This window comes from Sturnus vulgaris, chromosome 1 (genome assembly GCF_052056855.1).
Source record: "Sturnus vulgaris isolate bStuVul1 chromosome 1, bStuVul1.hap1, whole genome shotgun sequence".
NCBI classification, from domain to species: domain Eukaryota; kingdom Metazoa; phylum Chordata; class Aves; order Passeriformes; family Sturnidae; genus Sturnus; species Sturnus vulgaris.
In genome coordinates this window covers 120,013,077-120,027,696 of record NC_142243.1, presented here as the reverse complement: position 1 = coordinate 120,027,696, position 14,620 = coordinate 120,013,077, and the positions used below count along the sequence as shown (strand labels likewise).

At 39.4% G+C, this 14,620-nt stretch overlaps 1 protein-coding gene across 1 annotated transcript in view; it reads right to left on the bottom strand.

The window, feature by feature from the left end:
* RAB2A (RAB2A, member RAS oncogene family) overlaps positions 1-14,620 on the bottom strand; it is a 47,960-nt gene that overhangs the window by 3,703 nt on the left and 29,637 nt on the right. Inside the window, exons 6-7 of the mRNA XM_014873071.2 lie at positions 9,041-9,152; positions 73-141 (exon numbers count right to left, since the gene is read on the bottom strand). Coding sequence (XP_014728557.1) covers positions 73-141; positions 9,041-9,152 — 181 coding nt within the window. The remainder of the gene's footprint in view (positions 1-72; positions 142-9,040; positions 9,153-14,620) is intronic.

The window sequence follows — 14,620 nt, the reverse complement described above, 5'->3', positions numbered from 1 at the left end:
TGTCCAGCCTTCTAGGGAAGGTGAATTTTGTACTTTTAAGAAGCAGAGAGTGTACAGAGTACTAAAAGTTACCTCATTATTAATGTCAAAAACTCCTTCCTGGATTTTCTCGTAGATCTCCTTTGCAGTGTTAATAAATGCCTAAAACAGAGGAAAAAAGACCACAGACACAATGAATGCGATACCCTTTGGTGTAAGATGCACTAATTGGAATTCAATCCCATGTGCAGTTACTTCAGTGAGACTTTCCTTCCTGACCTCTGCAGAAACAGGTATGACAACAGCATCCTATAACCCACCCTGAAGCGGCAATGGATCACACACTGTTTACAAAAACAGTGGCATTTTCATAATGTCTGTATTCTACAATCTGTTGTCCAGTAATTACAGGGAAAAAGTGGTTTTTAAGATATATAAATTACTTTTAAATTATTTATTTCTGACCCTTATGGATAGATTGTGTGGCAGATGGTTTCCCCTACCCTTAATATCTTTGTAATAGGCCACTCTAGATTAGAGTGCTTAGCAACATAAAACCACAGGGTACTTACAATGATGATGTAAGGATGCTGTCTGCTGGATGAAACCTTACGCTATCATTTAATATTCACCTAATTTTAAGGACGTATTCTCTTTAATTAATCTTGCACACAATGGGCAACAGACATCTTAATAGTAGAAAGGAGAGGTTCCAGGTTTTATAACTACTTCTAAAAATCTATTGTTTTTATTCAGAGAAAATACTTTGACATGCAGGTCTGAAAAAGTGACTGATATAAATGCTTCTGGTTAAAGTTTACAATCAATGATTCCATTCTTCATCTCTCATTTAGCTTTATAGGTCAAGTAATGCCTAAAATAATGTATAATTTAGGAGGTGATTAACAGCAGCCAGTAATTACAATAAACACACAGCCTCTTTTTGTTTTAAAATACCAACATCATGCAATCATACAAGACATGCTACCTTCTGCACAAGCCTATTACAGCAAATACAGATCTAATTCAAATATAAAAAAGTAAACAGGGTTCACGGAGAGGAACAAATCATACCTTTCCTCATTTCTACACTGGAAGCATTTGACTGCTGAACTTGCCACCAGAGCTTTGTTTCCTAATTAACAGGACTGATATGTTTTCACCTTTAAAGGCCTTACAGCTCCCCAGAGTAATCAATCTACTGCAGCTCAATTACTGCACCAAGCACACACCACAGCCAGTGAAGGAGACTTGAACGACTGCAGCAGGAGCAGAGAGATATGAATATGCATAAACTCTAAGTGGGTGATCGAATCATCACAGAGGGTCATGAGAATTTGCAGCAAAATAATGAGAAGAATTAATCATTGCAGATTCACAAGGCACTTAGGAAGCGAGTTCGTTTTTCAAACACGTGTTAGAGTTGAGAAGAAAAATTGGCTTTCGGCCAACTACGAATTGCTTCAAATTCCTCAGAATCTGAAGTTTTCCATGTAGAGAAAAAAATTCAAACTTATCGTTGTTCCTGATAATATACTAATTATTGTAATGGCCTCATATGTGCAGGGTATAAGTCAACTTTGAAAATTCACACAGCTGGATTCTGTGAGGATCCTTACTTCTACTTCAGCGGGACATTAAACAGAACTTGAAGTCTTAAAAAAGCGTTATGATAACTTCATGTAAACAAGCACTTAACAACTGGCACTTCTAATGGTTCTAGAAGATGCTGGCTTAAGTACACCAACTCTTGGAATTAATTTCATGAGAATTACATTAAATCTATAGAAATTACTTTAGAGCAACAAGCTAGAATTTTAACAGGCTCCAAACTAATACAACTGAGAATAAATTAACTTTTGGCTACTCCACTCAAGAGCAGTCATTGTAGCAATGCATCCATCCTCACAAAAAACAGTAAAATGCACTGGAAAACAGCACTGCAGAAACACAGAATTCCTTCCGTTACTACACATGTACTGTATAAAGTGAAAGAGCATACTGAGTTCAGTGCAGTATATTTTAATATTAAACATATTGGCCAAGAAACTGTTGATTTGAAAAATCCAAGTAGTCTGTTAATCTCAGTTCTATCATTTCAGTTCTCTTGAAGTCAAAATCTAACTACCCCATTCCCATCAATGATTCTGGTGCATGACATATTTAGTGTTAAAACAGCACATACTGTTACTCTGTATAGCAAAATGCCAGGTTGCACTGGGCCACAGAAGTAATTCCTATTTGAAAACAAATAAGAATTTAGTATATAATAAGTCTACCTCACATTCCCTTCTTTGTATGTGTTCTAAAAAATTGATGCTCATCAGCCATGAAGAGAGACTTGAATTCCCTGACACTTCCATTTGTTTCTCCCATCCATATATTTTAAGTTAACTTATGATTCCAAGTGTAAGCAGACTCAATTACCTGAGAACATAACTAAAACAGCAGTCTACCTGCTTTAAGAACATCATATCAGATTTTGGCATTGCATGCTAATGCCCCAATTAGCAAAGACAAGAAGATGAACTTAGTAGAATTGACATCTTCCAAAAATCTCTTTTAATACTGCATGTACTAACTCCTATTTGGAATACGCAGTATACTATAAACTCTTAATTATTTATGGGCAGTTTATCCTATTTTCAGATTAACTGAGCCATAGATGCAGAAAGACAAAGTGATTTCCCCTCAAATCCAGTTTAGCTTTATTAGACCATGTGCAGGGGACTGCAAGAACACAGCTGTAGCACCTCATGCACCGACTTGGATCCAGGTGCAGTTTAGCCACTTCCACACAAGACCTCACCAGCAAGCCTACAAGGGCTCAGCTGGCTGCCTACCATGCCTACTGCAGTTGCACTGTGCATTCCCATAATGCTGCTGCTATTAAAACACTGGAACAAAGATACTCATGCCTTCCCGTCCTAAATCAGGCCAGGTTCGTTTTCACCACTCCAGGGGAGGCGGTACCAGACTCACCCTGCATTTATACATAACCACCTGAAAGATGGCAATGCCCTAGTACACAGTACCTCTATGACTCATAAAAGGAAGTGAGAGACTTTTGCAAAATCAGTATATTAGACTTCCAAATACAAAAATCCTTGACTACATTTTGGGAAAATTCAAGAAAACAATGTACCTTCAGGAAAATACCTACATGTAATATTTAACTCTTGGTAATTTTCTAAACCACAACTGATTGATGCTTTTATGTATGAGACTGCTGAATATAACTGTACCACAGCATAAAAAAAGGTATATACAAAGGTGATATATACAAGTTATTCAGTGATTTGTTTTAATGTAAAGTGTTTTTCAATTGTGTGCTCATTATAACTAGATTTCCAAATAATAGCAATGCCCCTTTGAGGAAAAGTGTATTACTGTACAAGTTGTAAAGTGAGTCTTGCAAGATGTGATCTGCCTGTTGTGTCATGCCTGCACCTACTGCAAAGCCAACAAAAGAGGCCTTTAAATCACAATATATCAGTATAATATCACTTTAGATTATTTGTATAAGGAGTTTCCCAGATCATATTGCAACATGAGAATCAAGAAGTCATGTTTCACAATGCTTGCCCCAAAAATCCTCAAACAACCCAAAACTGCAACTAACAAACACTACAGATACTGCATTTAAAGGTAAATTAATCCTACAAACACTGAATGTAGAATTAAATAAACTTCAACATTCATATCACACAAATAAACAAGTAATACAGTTTTGCTACCCTTGAGACAAATCCACAAAGAATGAATTTTTTAACTGATAAAAACAACGCAAGAAACATGTAAGAGAGTAAGTTCCTGATACCTCTGTCTCATGGAGACTATGCAAGAGTAATAAGCAGCTAGGGGCTCCAGAACGTGAGCAGTAGAGCAGCTACATTTAGTTTTCATTTGCAGATGACAATGTCACTTGTCTTTCTCAGAAAGCTAGTGGCAGGACAAGGATCTGAGGACTTTGCTATAAGCTGAGCATAACAGGAAAAACTTGTAAATGAATCACCAATACTCTTCAAAACTCAAGACTTTACAAGTTCATCTTTGCCTAAAATCAGGTACGAGATCACGTTCAGCACGGCCAGCTCGTGGAACATGCTGCCCTCTGGTGGCAAAATTAAAATTAAATTTAATGCATGGAAATAAAAGTTGGGCAATCCCTATTTCCTGGATTCTTTTTTACAATTAATTACATGAGGAAAGCTTAAAGGTTAAATATATCACAAATTCTAAAGCGTGACCCAGTAAACACCTAGAACTGCCCCCTCCTCTCCAACTTCCTATCTTATCTTTTAGCAGTAAGATATGATATAGTTAGATTGCTCTACTATTTAAGAATGCATTTAGAAACAGTAACAACACAGACAACAAATGGATTTATGCCTAAAGCATTCACCATCCCAGCGTGTAAGTGGTGCTGGATGGCCACTTGATAAAGTGAGATTCCAAAGCTCTGAGCAGCTCTTTTATACACCTACAATAATGCTTTTTATAGCTAAATGATCTTTCAGGAAGAAGCCTAGCACACTAGAAGGGATGCAGAGGGGTTAATTAGAAGCAGTAGTAACGTATTATATAATGAACCCACACCCCAAAAAGCATCCCAACACATCTATAACCTTATATTTGAAGTATAGATGCAAAGACACAAACCAGAACTTGACAGCAATTTCTTTATCTTCCTGTTGAGGCACAATCTTTCTGACAAACTTAGTGAGCACATTACTACAGTTCAAACTGACTTAAAAAGTTCTGTAACTGTTGAAGAGTTGCACAGAACACAATACTTGAGAAAAAAAAAAAGATAAACCTCCAGAACTAAGAATCCATTTCTCCAAGAATCTACAGGTCAGGCAGGCAGTATCATACATTTCATGCTCTTCTATAAAGCCTGAAACACACAGTTAACAGAGAACCATGAGATGCTCAGAAGCCCCAAGAACCATGGCAGAGCCAGCATTCCTTACTGTGAAGCTGGGGCACAATCCAAGGATTTGCCACATGCAGCTAAAAGCTGTGTATCTTCATTACAGCTACGTGTCCTGTTCCTTCTACCTTCCTCAGCTGACCTGACATGAGCTTCAACCCCATTTTCTCATGAGAGAAACTGGCAAAAATGTCAGCTTTGCACAGCTGAAAGGTCACAGAACTTTGATTTCTAGGAACTTGAAGGAACACTGGTTTTGATACAAATTAAGATAAACCTAACTTTTGGGTGGGTGCTTCTTGGGTTTTTTAAAAGACTCATGACGCAGAAATCCTGCTCTTTTGCAAGTGCTAGTCAGATTATCTCTTGTGTGTCGCTTTACAACACAATGAAAATTGCTATGAAAATTATTAACATCCTATGACTTTCAAGTTTTATTAACTAAATCACAGCTATTAGTTGTGTTCAGAGAGGGTTGGAAGGGAAATAAAGCACACTCTAAAAATCAGTTCAACTTTAGACACCTCTGAGAATCTAATCTTTCCATGAGATTTTCACTTTCACCCTTCAGAATATTACAAAATGCCATCTCCCTTCTCTTAACTGTGCCACTGTTGAAACTACAGGAGCTTTGAATATTTGTTATCCATTTAAGCAAAAGTATGAAAGAAACTGCCTGAAGAGAAAATTAAGTTACAACTGAAACAGAACCATTGAATGACCATCGAGCTCCATGTAGCAGAAGTGCTCCATTGCTCAGTTAAAACCATGAGTCTACTCAAATTTAATCCTAAATAATGAATTCATTATTGCCTTCTGTTTATGTGCAGACAACTTGGAATAACACAAACAATGCTCTTAAGTTTGCCATAGGCACCCCTCTATATGGGAAACAACTTACTAAAACCAACTCCCATATTAAGAGTCAGTGATACACTGGCACAACTCAAGTGAGGTCAGCTTCTGAACAGTGATGTTGTCTAGCACTGCTTTGACCACCATCCAGAAAACTTTCTGGCTTAGGATTGGTCACATCATGAATCACTATTAAAAGGAGCACTCCAGAATGAAATAATAATGCATGAAGTTGCTGTAGCTTCCCAAATACACCTAGCTATCCTTACTCCTTGAGAATCAGTGCACAAAATGAGTTAAGCACCCTGTGCTAGAGGGGACTACATGGTCACCCTGAGGTTATGCTGGTGATTCTACTCTGCCCCTGCCCAAGCAGTAAACTCTCAGTAAACTCTGAACTGCAGGTTGCAGTTAAGAGCACAATCAATAGTCATATACTACTGCTGAACTAAAAATGAAAAAACTCATGTGATAATGTCTCTTGCAAATAAGACAAAAATCTTAATATATTACATGTTGGTTTAATGAGAGTAATGGATGCTATGATTAAAGCAAGTGCAAATCTGCCTGGGGTTCAGACCCCAGACTTACGCATGTACAAGTGAAAAGCCTCCCAATGGACATAATGGTGTTTTCTTAGAAAAAGTAAATCAGCAGCACTAAAGTCTGAAAACAGTATTTCAGAGTGCACGTCACCCATCCACAATTCAACATAGTACAGCAAATATGATAACCAAGATTCTAAAAGTTAACAAGATTCTACCGTGAGAAACCCACAGCCATGCATGACGAAGTGTACGCTGCTCTAAGTACAATCACCTTAGAAATCACTGAAGAGAAAAAAAAGGAAGTACAAAAAGTCAGTAATATTTTGATGGTTACCTTTGCAGCTTTAGACAGAGGCTAAAAGAAAACCAGCAACCTCCTGTTTAAATAAAAATGATACTGCTGAAGAGACTAGCATTAACTGTCCTTGCACAGCAGTCAAATTATAAGCCTGTGCCTAACCTCCCTCCAGTAATCATTCTATCCTCTCAGTGATGCAGAAACTCTTACACAATCCCATTCTACATGAAATACATGATTTAACTCTGTGGTCACAGCAAATTCTTAGAAGTCTCCAAAGCAACTATGAAGGAAGAGCCTGCATCTACTTCCCGCTCCCCACCATCTATTACCTATTAGGCAAACAGGGTGGAAACTTCTCCAACAGCCTTGCACAAAAGAAACAGCCAACAGATGTTTTGCACTCCTTACCATCCATTTCTATTCGAAATTTAGGTAGTGAGACAATCCTGAAGAATATAATGAACAATTTTAAACTGTTTTAAAATCCAAGCACAAAAACGGTCAATGTACTGCTTCAGCTACGGATTTACTAAGGTATTCCACAGAGGTGGAAATCAGGATTAAACAAGGGAAACAGCTTAAAGAAACATTACCAAGAGAAGCTGATTTGTTCATATAAAGAAACTGCTAGAGGTTAGGATTTTGCTTCTGTAGCTGTTAACTGTTCTACATCATACAACTTTTTTTTGTGTTTACTGAGACTTGCACTTGACTGTCACTAGAAAGGATTACATTCTAAAGCTCTTCCACTAGAATTAGGAAGTTAGTACACACACACATCACTCACTCATATAATCACAAGGGGAGGATTCTACGTGAACTTTTTGGTAAAGAACTTTATGCTCACTGGCCTCCTGATAATCAGAGATGCATTAGATACTGGATATTCATTTACTGGACAATTGATTCAGGATCTATTTTTTGATGCAAAAAGAGGTGATAATGTTAGAAACAGGTAGTAGCGAGTTCTGTGACAGTCATCTATAACTTACTGTAACTTTTCAAAAAAGTTTAAATATTTTATAACTAAAAGGCTTTACCAATAAAAGTACCTCATTGGTCACACACCATTTTGAATTTAGGATAATTTTGAGAAAGAAGAGGAGTAGATTATGTAGCATAAGAAGCTGAACTATGTCATTTTAAGAAAGGTCAGTGGAGATGAACGGAGTATGGGCTTGAAAGACATGTGAAGCAATCTTTCTGCTGTACATAGCACTAGCATCTCAGCTGGAACTCTTGGTACACCATTGTATTTGTCTGGCTACACCACAGTTTTATTTACAGCACTCTTCATGGTGTTGTGTTTCAGATTTATGACTAAAACAGTGTTGATAATACACCGATGTTTTAGCTACTGCTGAGTGTCAAGGTTTTCTGTTTCTTACACTCCCATCTCCTAACAGTGATTAGGCTTAGGGTAGGCAAAATCATGGGGGACACAAACCAGCCAGGACAGCTGACCAGAATTGGCCTGAGGGATATTTCGTAATATACAATATAATGCTCAAGAATTAAAACCAAAGGGTAGTCAAAGTCACTCTTTCTCAGAGGCTGGCTGAGATTCAATTTGTTTGTAGGAAGTTGTGAGTGACTGCCTTTCTGTCACTCCTCACCTGTCTCCTTCCTTCATTTTTAAAACTCTATCTCAGGCCCTGATAGAGGGCCTTTGGCTCTTTTCGTTCTTTCCCCCATTCTGCTGGACAGAGGCACTGAGTGAGCAACTTGGTGGGATTCAGTTGCAGCAGAGCTCAGCCCACCATGACTACCCTTCAAGAAAGGAATGCAGTAAACCAAGGTGAGAGATGCAAGAACTCACATGTGTCCAGAAAAGTGAACTATAAGCCAAACTTGAAAAGACCTAAGTTCTTTAAAGCAGCAAAACCAGAAAAACTTATTCAGATAGATAGCAGGCTACAGTAACCAAGACAATGACCTCTTGATCAGCTCTGCAGAGGACAGAAAACAGAAGCTGTGTGCAAATTGAAGAAGATTCCTACTAGGTAGTAGAGAGGAAAGATGATGACAGTACAAATACAAAAGCACTGCAAGAGATTGCTCTGAAGAGCTCGTGATATATCAGGAGCCTTTAGAACAGGTTACAGTGACATCTGCCAAGAATACCAATAGCTTGGCTTGTTTTGGACTAGCAAATCTATTCTAGCCTTACTTCTTGAATTTAATGGCAGACAGAAGTTAGTCATTTCTCTGATCAAATACTTCAAAAAACCCCACAAGTACATTAATTAGGAAGTCTCAACAATATAATTAGTGCTGTGTAATTACAACATAGACATTGTCTTCCTCATAATATAAAGAGTAGTTAATTCAAGTTAAGGAACCCAAAATCTAGGGGAATAGTATCTACACAAATAAGTGTAATTTTCATCAACTGTTTTAGCCAGTGTTGAGCAAAGTTACCTCCTCTACATTGGAAGCAGTTTTGGCAGATGTCTCCATAAAGATAAGTCCGTGCTCTCGTGCAAATGCTTCACCCTCCTCTTTCTTAACTTCTCGTCTAGATTCTAAATCACTAAGATAGAAGAAAAAAACAGAAGTTAAATTACATGGTCTAACATGTCCATATAAAGATTATTCTCCACATGCTTATGCTCATAAGCCTGAGAAGCCAAGAGCCCCCATCAGAACTTGGGCAGATAACTTGTCAAGCCCTTAAGTAAAGCAGTATTATTGTAAGCCCTGCACTTACAGTATATGGAATAGTCATAGGCATCACATTTACTTGAGCTATACATCCTAGCTGACATAAATCTTACCAAAGATTTCATGAAATAGCTTTCTATAGATGAGTGTGTATTTATCTAGGTATTCCTTGAATACTAACTTAAGGCACTGTATTTTCAGTACATATCACACTATTATAATATCTACCAATTCAATACTATAAACCTGAGCTGAAAAAGGAGCTTTAGAAATTATTTGTTAATATTAAACATAATTTAAAAAATAAAGTTTATTTTTTTCTATTCAGTAGCAAAACTTCATACAGCCAATTTATTTTCTGATAAAAAAAAACTTAAGAGCAGAAGTAAGTTCTTTTGAACGACATTAGGCATTCTCTCCCAGTAAGTTAGCATTTAGGTTGTGAAACTCCTGACCCTCCAGCAGCAATAGAAATTGAAGTAACTGTTAGACAAGTTCTTGCTTCCTGGTTTCCAAGCAATTTAATTCAAACTTAAACATTACCCAAAAAAGCAGAGAAAAATCCTCTTGGACTGGACAACTAGAGACAAATCTATTTCTCTAAGTCATACAGACACAAGTATTTTACCCTTACTTTTAAGAGATTGTTTAAGAACAAGGAATTCACAGTTTGTCCTTCTCTGTAAGTACATCACATCTTGAGCAATAAAAATGATGCATTTATTATTGATGTATAACTGTAAAAGATATATTTCAATGAATTTTCATCTAAGTTGTACATGCATAAATATTTTCTTAGATACAATTTTTTAACTAAACAGCATACAAATAGATATATTTAATTTGCAGTCATTATACAAATAAAAAGTATCATACTAGACTTCAGTGCTTGCCAACTTTGTAATTATACATATATTAAGAATACGTAATACTCACTGTGGCATCTATTTTGCAGCAAAGGAGGTTTTTGTAATTTTTAACTAAATGCTAGCTTAGATAAGTTACAGAGTCAATACAATTCAGTACATTTTAAAAATACTTTTAAAAAATTGAAGATAAGGATACAAAAAATATCTTCTCAAAACAATTTTGAAGTTGATGTTCATTATATTTAAGCACTCCCAGTATTAGCTGACATTATCTTTTTCAACCTGAGCAATGTCTTCATTTGCTACTATCATGCTACTCTCAGAATTATCTTATTTAAAACCTTGATTCACTTCAGTGTTATCTCCATGACAAAACATAAACAACTTTTTACTTGAAATAATGCAGTTGTATCAAAAACTGCAATGACAGCCCAATTAAAACTCAATACTGATACCTAAACATATTCTTAAAGATCTTTAACTGCTTCTACTAACCACAGTTGTCTTCCTCTCTCCATTCCAATAATTCGAAGCATTTGGTCTTACTAGATCAATATAGCTATGCTTTGTTCTGGAAAGAAGATTAAGTACAGTATTTGTAATGTTTTAACACTAATATTTGTAATGTTTTCAACAAACAGCCATTATATTTCAAATTAAATTCTCAACACTCTTCAAATCCAGCAATAAGTCAGTACTACAAACTTACGTCAAGTGCACTTTTGGGAGTCATAAGAGCAGTATTTATTCCTTCAATAAGCTAGCATACACCTTCTTCCTTCCTTCCACCCATCTCTAGTAGTATGCCCTACCATAAGAACTCTTTCAGGATAATGCAATAAAATTGAAGGAGTTTACTTCCTGCCCTCCTTCAAAAGCATATCCTTTAAAAAGCTTAAAACTTTTAAGACTTTTAGTTCATGTGGCACCTTAATCTGTAACAATTTACTGTGCACATTTTAAAGTATATTTATTGTCTGAATAAAACCTAGTTGTAACTGGGAATTACTAGGCTAGCTGCAAGTAGCAAATCAATCTGCATCAAGAGAATGCAAGACATGAAAATTTAGTTTAACAGCTTAGAATAATCAGAAAAAGTTACAGATGTCAATTAAGTATGCAAACTTATCTCAAATAAACAGTATGCTTCACTGTTCTTTCAGTGCCATATTTTTACTCACACAAGTATACAAACACTTGGTCAGGGCCATCACAGGTTTACCAAAGCTTCATTTAATAAAACAAGCATACATTTTTGTGTATTAATTTGTCAAGATTATGCTTGACACATTCCTCAATTAAAAAGAAATGTTAGTAATTTACCAGATAATGTAAAAATCAGTGGACAAACTACACAATGACTTAATATGTACCAGGGTTTTCAGGAGGAGGTAGAGGGTGGTGGGGCAGTGGGGGAAAATATAAGGGAGAAGAGGGGGAAGAAGAAGAAAATAGGAATCCAGCAGGCCCGAATAGCAAACCCAGATTCACTATCCTAGAGCTGCTTCTCAGCAGCATCTAAGAAATTATCTGGCTGCTCATGAAATTTTCAGGGGCATGCATACATGTAGAGAGCCTGGTGCAGGAATAGCTGGAAGAAAAAGGCCATAGTCAGATCAACTTAGTAAAGCTAGCAAAGTGGGCCTCAGTCTCACGGATACAGTGTCCTTGAGATAAGGAAGACACGCAGAATTGAGAAAAACATGAATGCCGAAGTGCTTAGCTAAGCCGCACAGCTAGACCAATGATGAGCTCAGATTTTGCACTATGCATGAGCTAATTAAGCACTGTATTTAATCGCCACTCTGCGTATCAATAAACGAGACTTTGCTGATGACCGAATTGGTGTCCGCGTCTCCCTTCTCCGACATTTGGTGACCCCGACGTGCCTCCGTCGCTGAAAAGAAAACGGTTTCAGAAAACGGGGGAGAACGCGCCACGGTCGGTGAAGTAGAGTTGGGGCCTGCTGCAACCGGGTCGGTGTCAAACGACGTAGGGAAGACACCCCCAGGAGCCATAAAGGTGGTCCTGGGCCATACGTGCTGCCGAAGCCGGAGAGTTGCAACAGCGCTGACGACGAAAAATGGACAGGCAAGCAGCATATGATTTATTTATAGCACATATAGATAAGTTAGGGTTAAAAGAGATTAATCCCAGGAAGGATATACCGGGGTTGTTAGTCTGGGGTTATGCTAAAGGTTTATTCTCTAATCCTCACACCGTGCATGATTTAAATGAGTGGCGTAAGTTAGGGGATGCACTGTGGGAGGCGGTATTAGAGGATGATAAAACAGCAAAAAAGCTGGGAAAGATCTGGCGGGTAGTTCACAACGCACTGCTAAAGCAGCAGGCGGAGAGAAAGGCGGCTCGGGAGGCAGTAAAGGCATATAAAAGGAATGCTCAGTATGGTGATAATGAGCCCCGAGCACCCAGCACGACCAGAGTAGAAATACCTATCTCTGGGGAGGCGGCAGGAATGACAGACATGGCTAGCTGTGCTTGGCCCTCGGCACCCCCCTTAAAAGAGCTTGAGGAGGATTCCGCCGCGGCGGCGGAGACAATTGCAGAAGGCGGAGTAACCCCGCCTTCCGACAGCGAAGGGCCCCAGACCGGCGGCGAAAAATCCCCTTGCCAGTCTGAGCCTACCGCCCCTAAGCCCACCGTGGAGCCAGCTCCGGTCCCTAGGGCGGAAAGCGACCTGTGGGAGGAGATGGCAAGACGGCGGGGGGAGGCGTGGAGTATGCTAGCCAGACACGGCTTGGAGATTGGGGACGAAAGCGCTGTTGACGCAGCGAAAACCTGGGTTTTCCCCGTCACGTATACACAGGGAATAAATCAACAAAAACAAGCCGTCCAAGTGGGAGCGTACTCGCCTCCCGATTGGAAGTTGCTAGCCCAGCTGAGACAGACAGTGAGTCAGTTTAGTTTCCGGAGTGAGCCAGCTAAGCAAATGCTAGATTTCTTGTTTAATACATACCTGCTGTTGCCAAATAATATGAGAAGTATAGTGAAACTGATTTTCACGCAACATCAGCAGTTGCTATTTAACGCGCATTGGCAGGCTCTTGTTCAGGAGTCAGTTGCAACACAGAGGGGCCCGGGAAATCCGTTAGCTGGAATTACCATAGACAAACTAATGGGGTTAAGACAATACCGCAGGACAGAGGCTCAAATGATTTCGGGACCCGACAAAGTTAGGGAAGCCATGCGTCTAGTAAGGAATGCCATCAATCAAGTCAAAGATAGCTCAGGCATACCCATGTATATGGGGATAAAACAGGGAAGAAATAAATCCTTTAGGGACTTTGTAGATAAGGCTGCTGCTGCTATTGAAAAGGCAGGAGTCCCAGAGTATATGAGAGGGGCGCAGGTTTTCTTAGTTAATGCACTAAAAGAATTAGGCTTAGGGCTGCAGAAACAAGCCGAGTCCACACAGTCACAGGTGTTAGCCGCTCTTGCTCCGCTCCGTGCTCCTACGGCGGCCCCGGCCACATCGAACGACCACCGGCCTCCCTCTGCGCGCTGCTACAGATGCGGGTGGATGCGGCGCGGCCCGACGGGCGCCGCCGACCAGCCCCCGGCGGCCGCCGCCATATTGGCCCCAGTCACAAGTAGCCGCCGTGACACCAGCGCCATCTCCTGTCTACAACCAGCCACAACAGGGAGCCTGAGACTCGACCTAACAGCCGCAGTAAAAACATCTTTGATGACAGCTCGCTCCGTCAAAGTCCCAACGGGAGTTTATGGCCCAATAAATATCAAAGGACAAGCTCTTAGAGGACTAATAGTGGGACGCTCGTCAAGCTCCATTGTAGGACTATTTGTACTACCAAGTGTCATCGATGCAGACTACACGGGAGAAATACAAATAATGGTTTATACTCCTTTTCCTCCTCTGACAATTGAGGCAGGTCAGCGTATTGCTCAATTTATTCCACTTCCACAGTTGAGCCGGGGTGTTCAACCACAAAGACAAACCCCACGTGGAGACCAAGGATTCAGATCATCAGGTATTGCTATGCTCACAATGGATCTCCATACCAGACCCAAAAAGGAGGTGAAACTAACTTATGCAGGAGAGACAATAGAAATGATGGGACTCCTAGACACTGGGGCAGATACCAGCATTGTCTCACCAGAAAAATGGCCCCACAACTGGCCATCACTGCAAACTACGGATACCGTGACAGGCGTCGGAGGATTCACCCTTGCCAGAAAAACTCCTCCAGTAAGGGTCACTATAAATGGACAAGATTTGGTGACTGTGTTGTCCGTAGTTGCATTACCACCATCGGTACAATGCCTAATTGGAAGGGACATTTTGGCTCAGATGGGGGTCGTTTTATCCAACGAGCACTCTTTGGGGTAATTGCCATTGCTTGGACTTTCCCAATCCCAATCACCTGGACTACCAATGAACCGGTAATGGTTAAGCAATGGCCTCTAACAAGGGAAAGTCTAATACAAG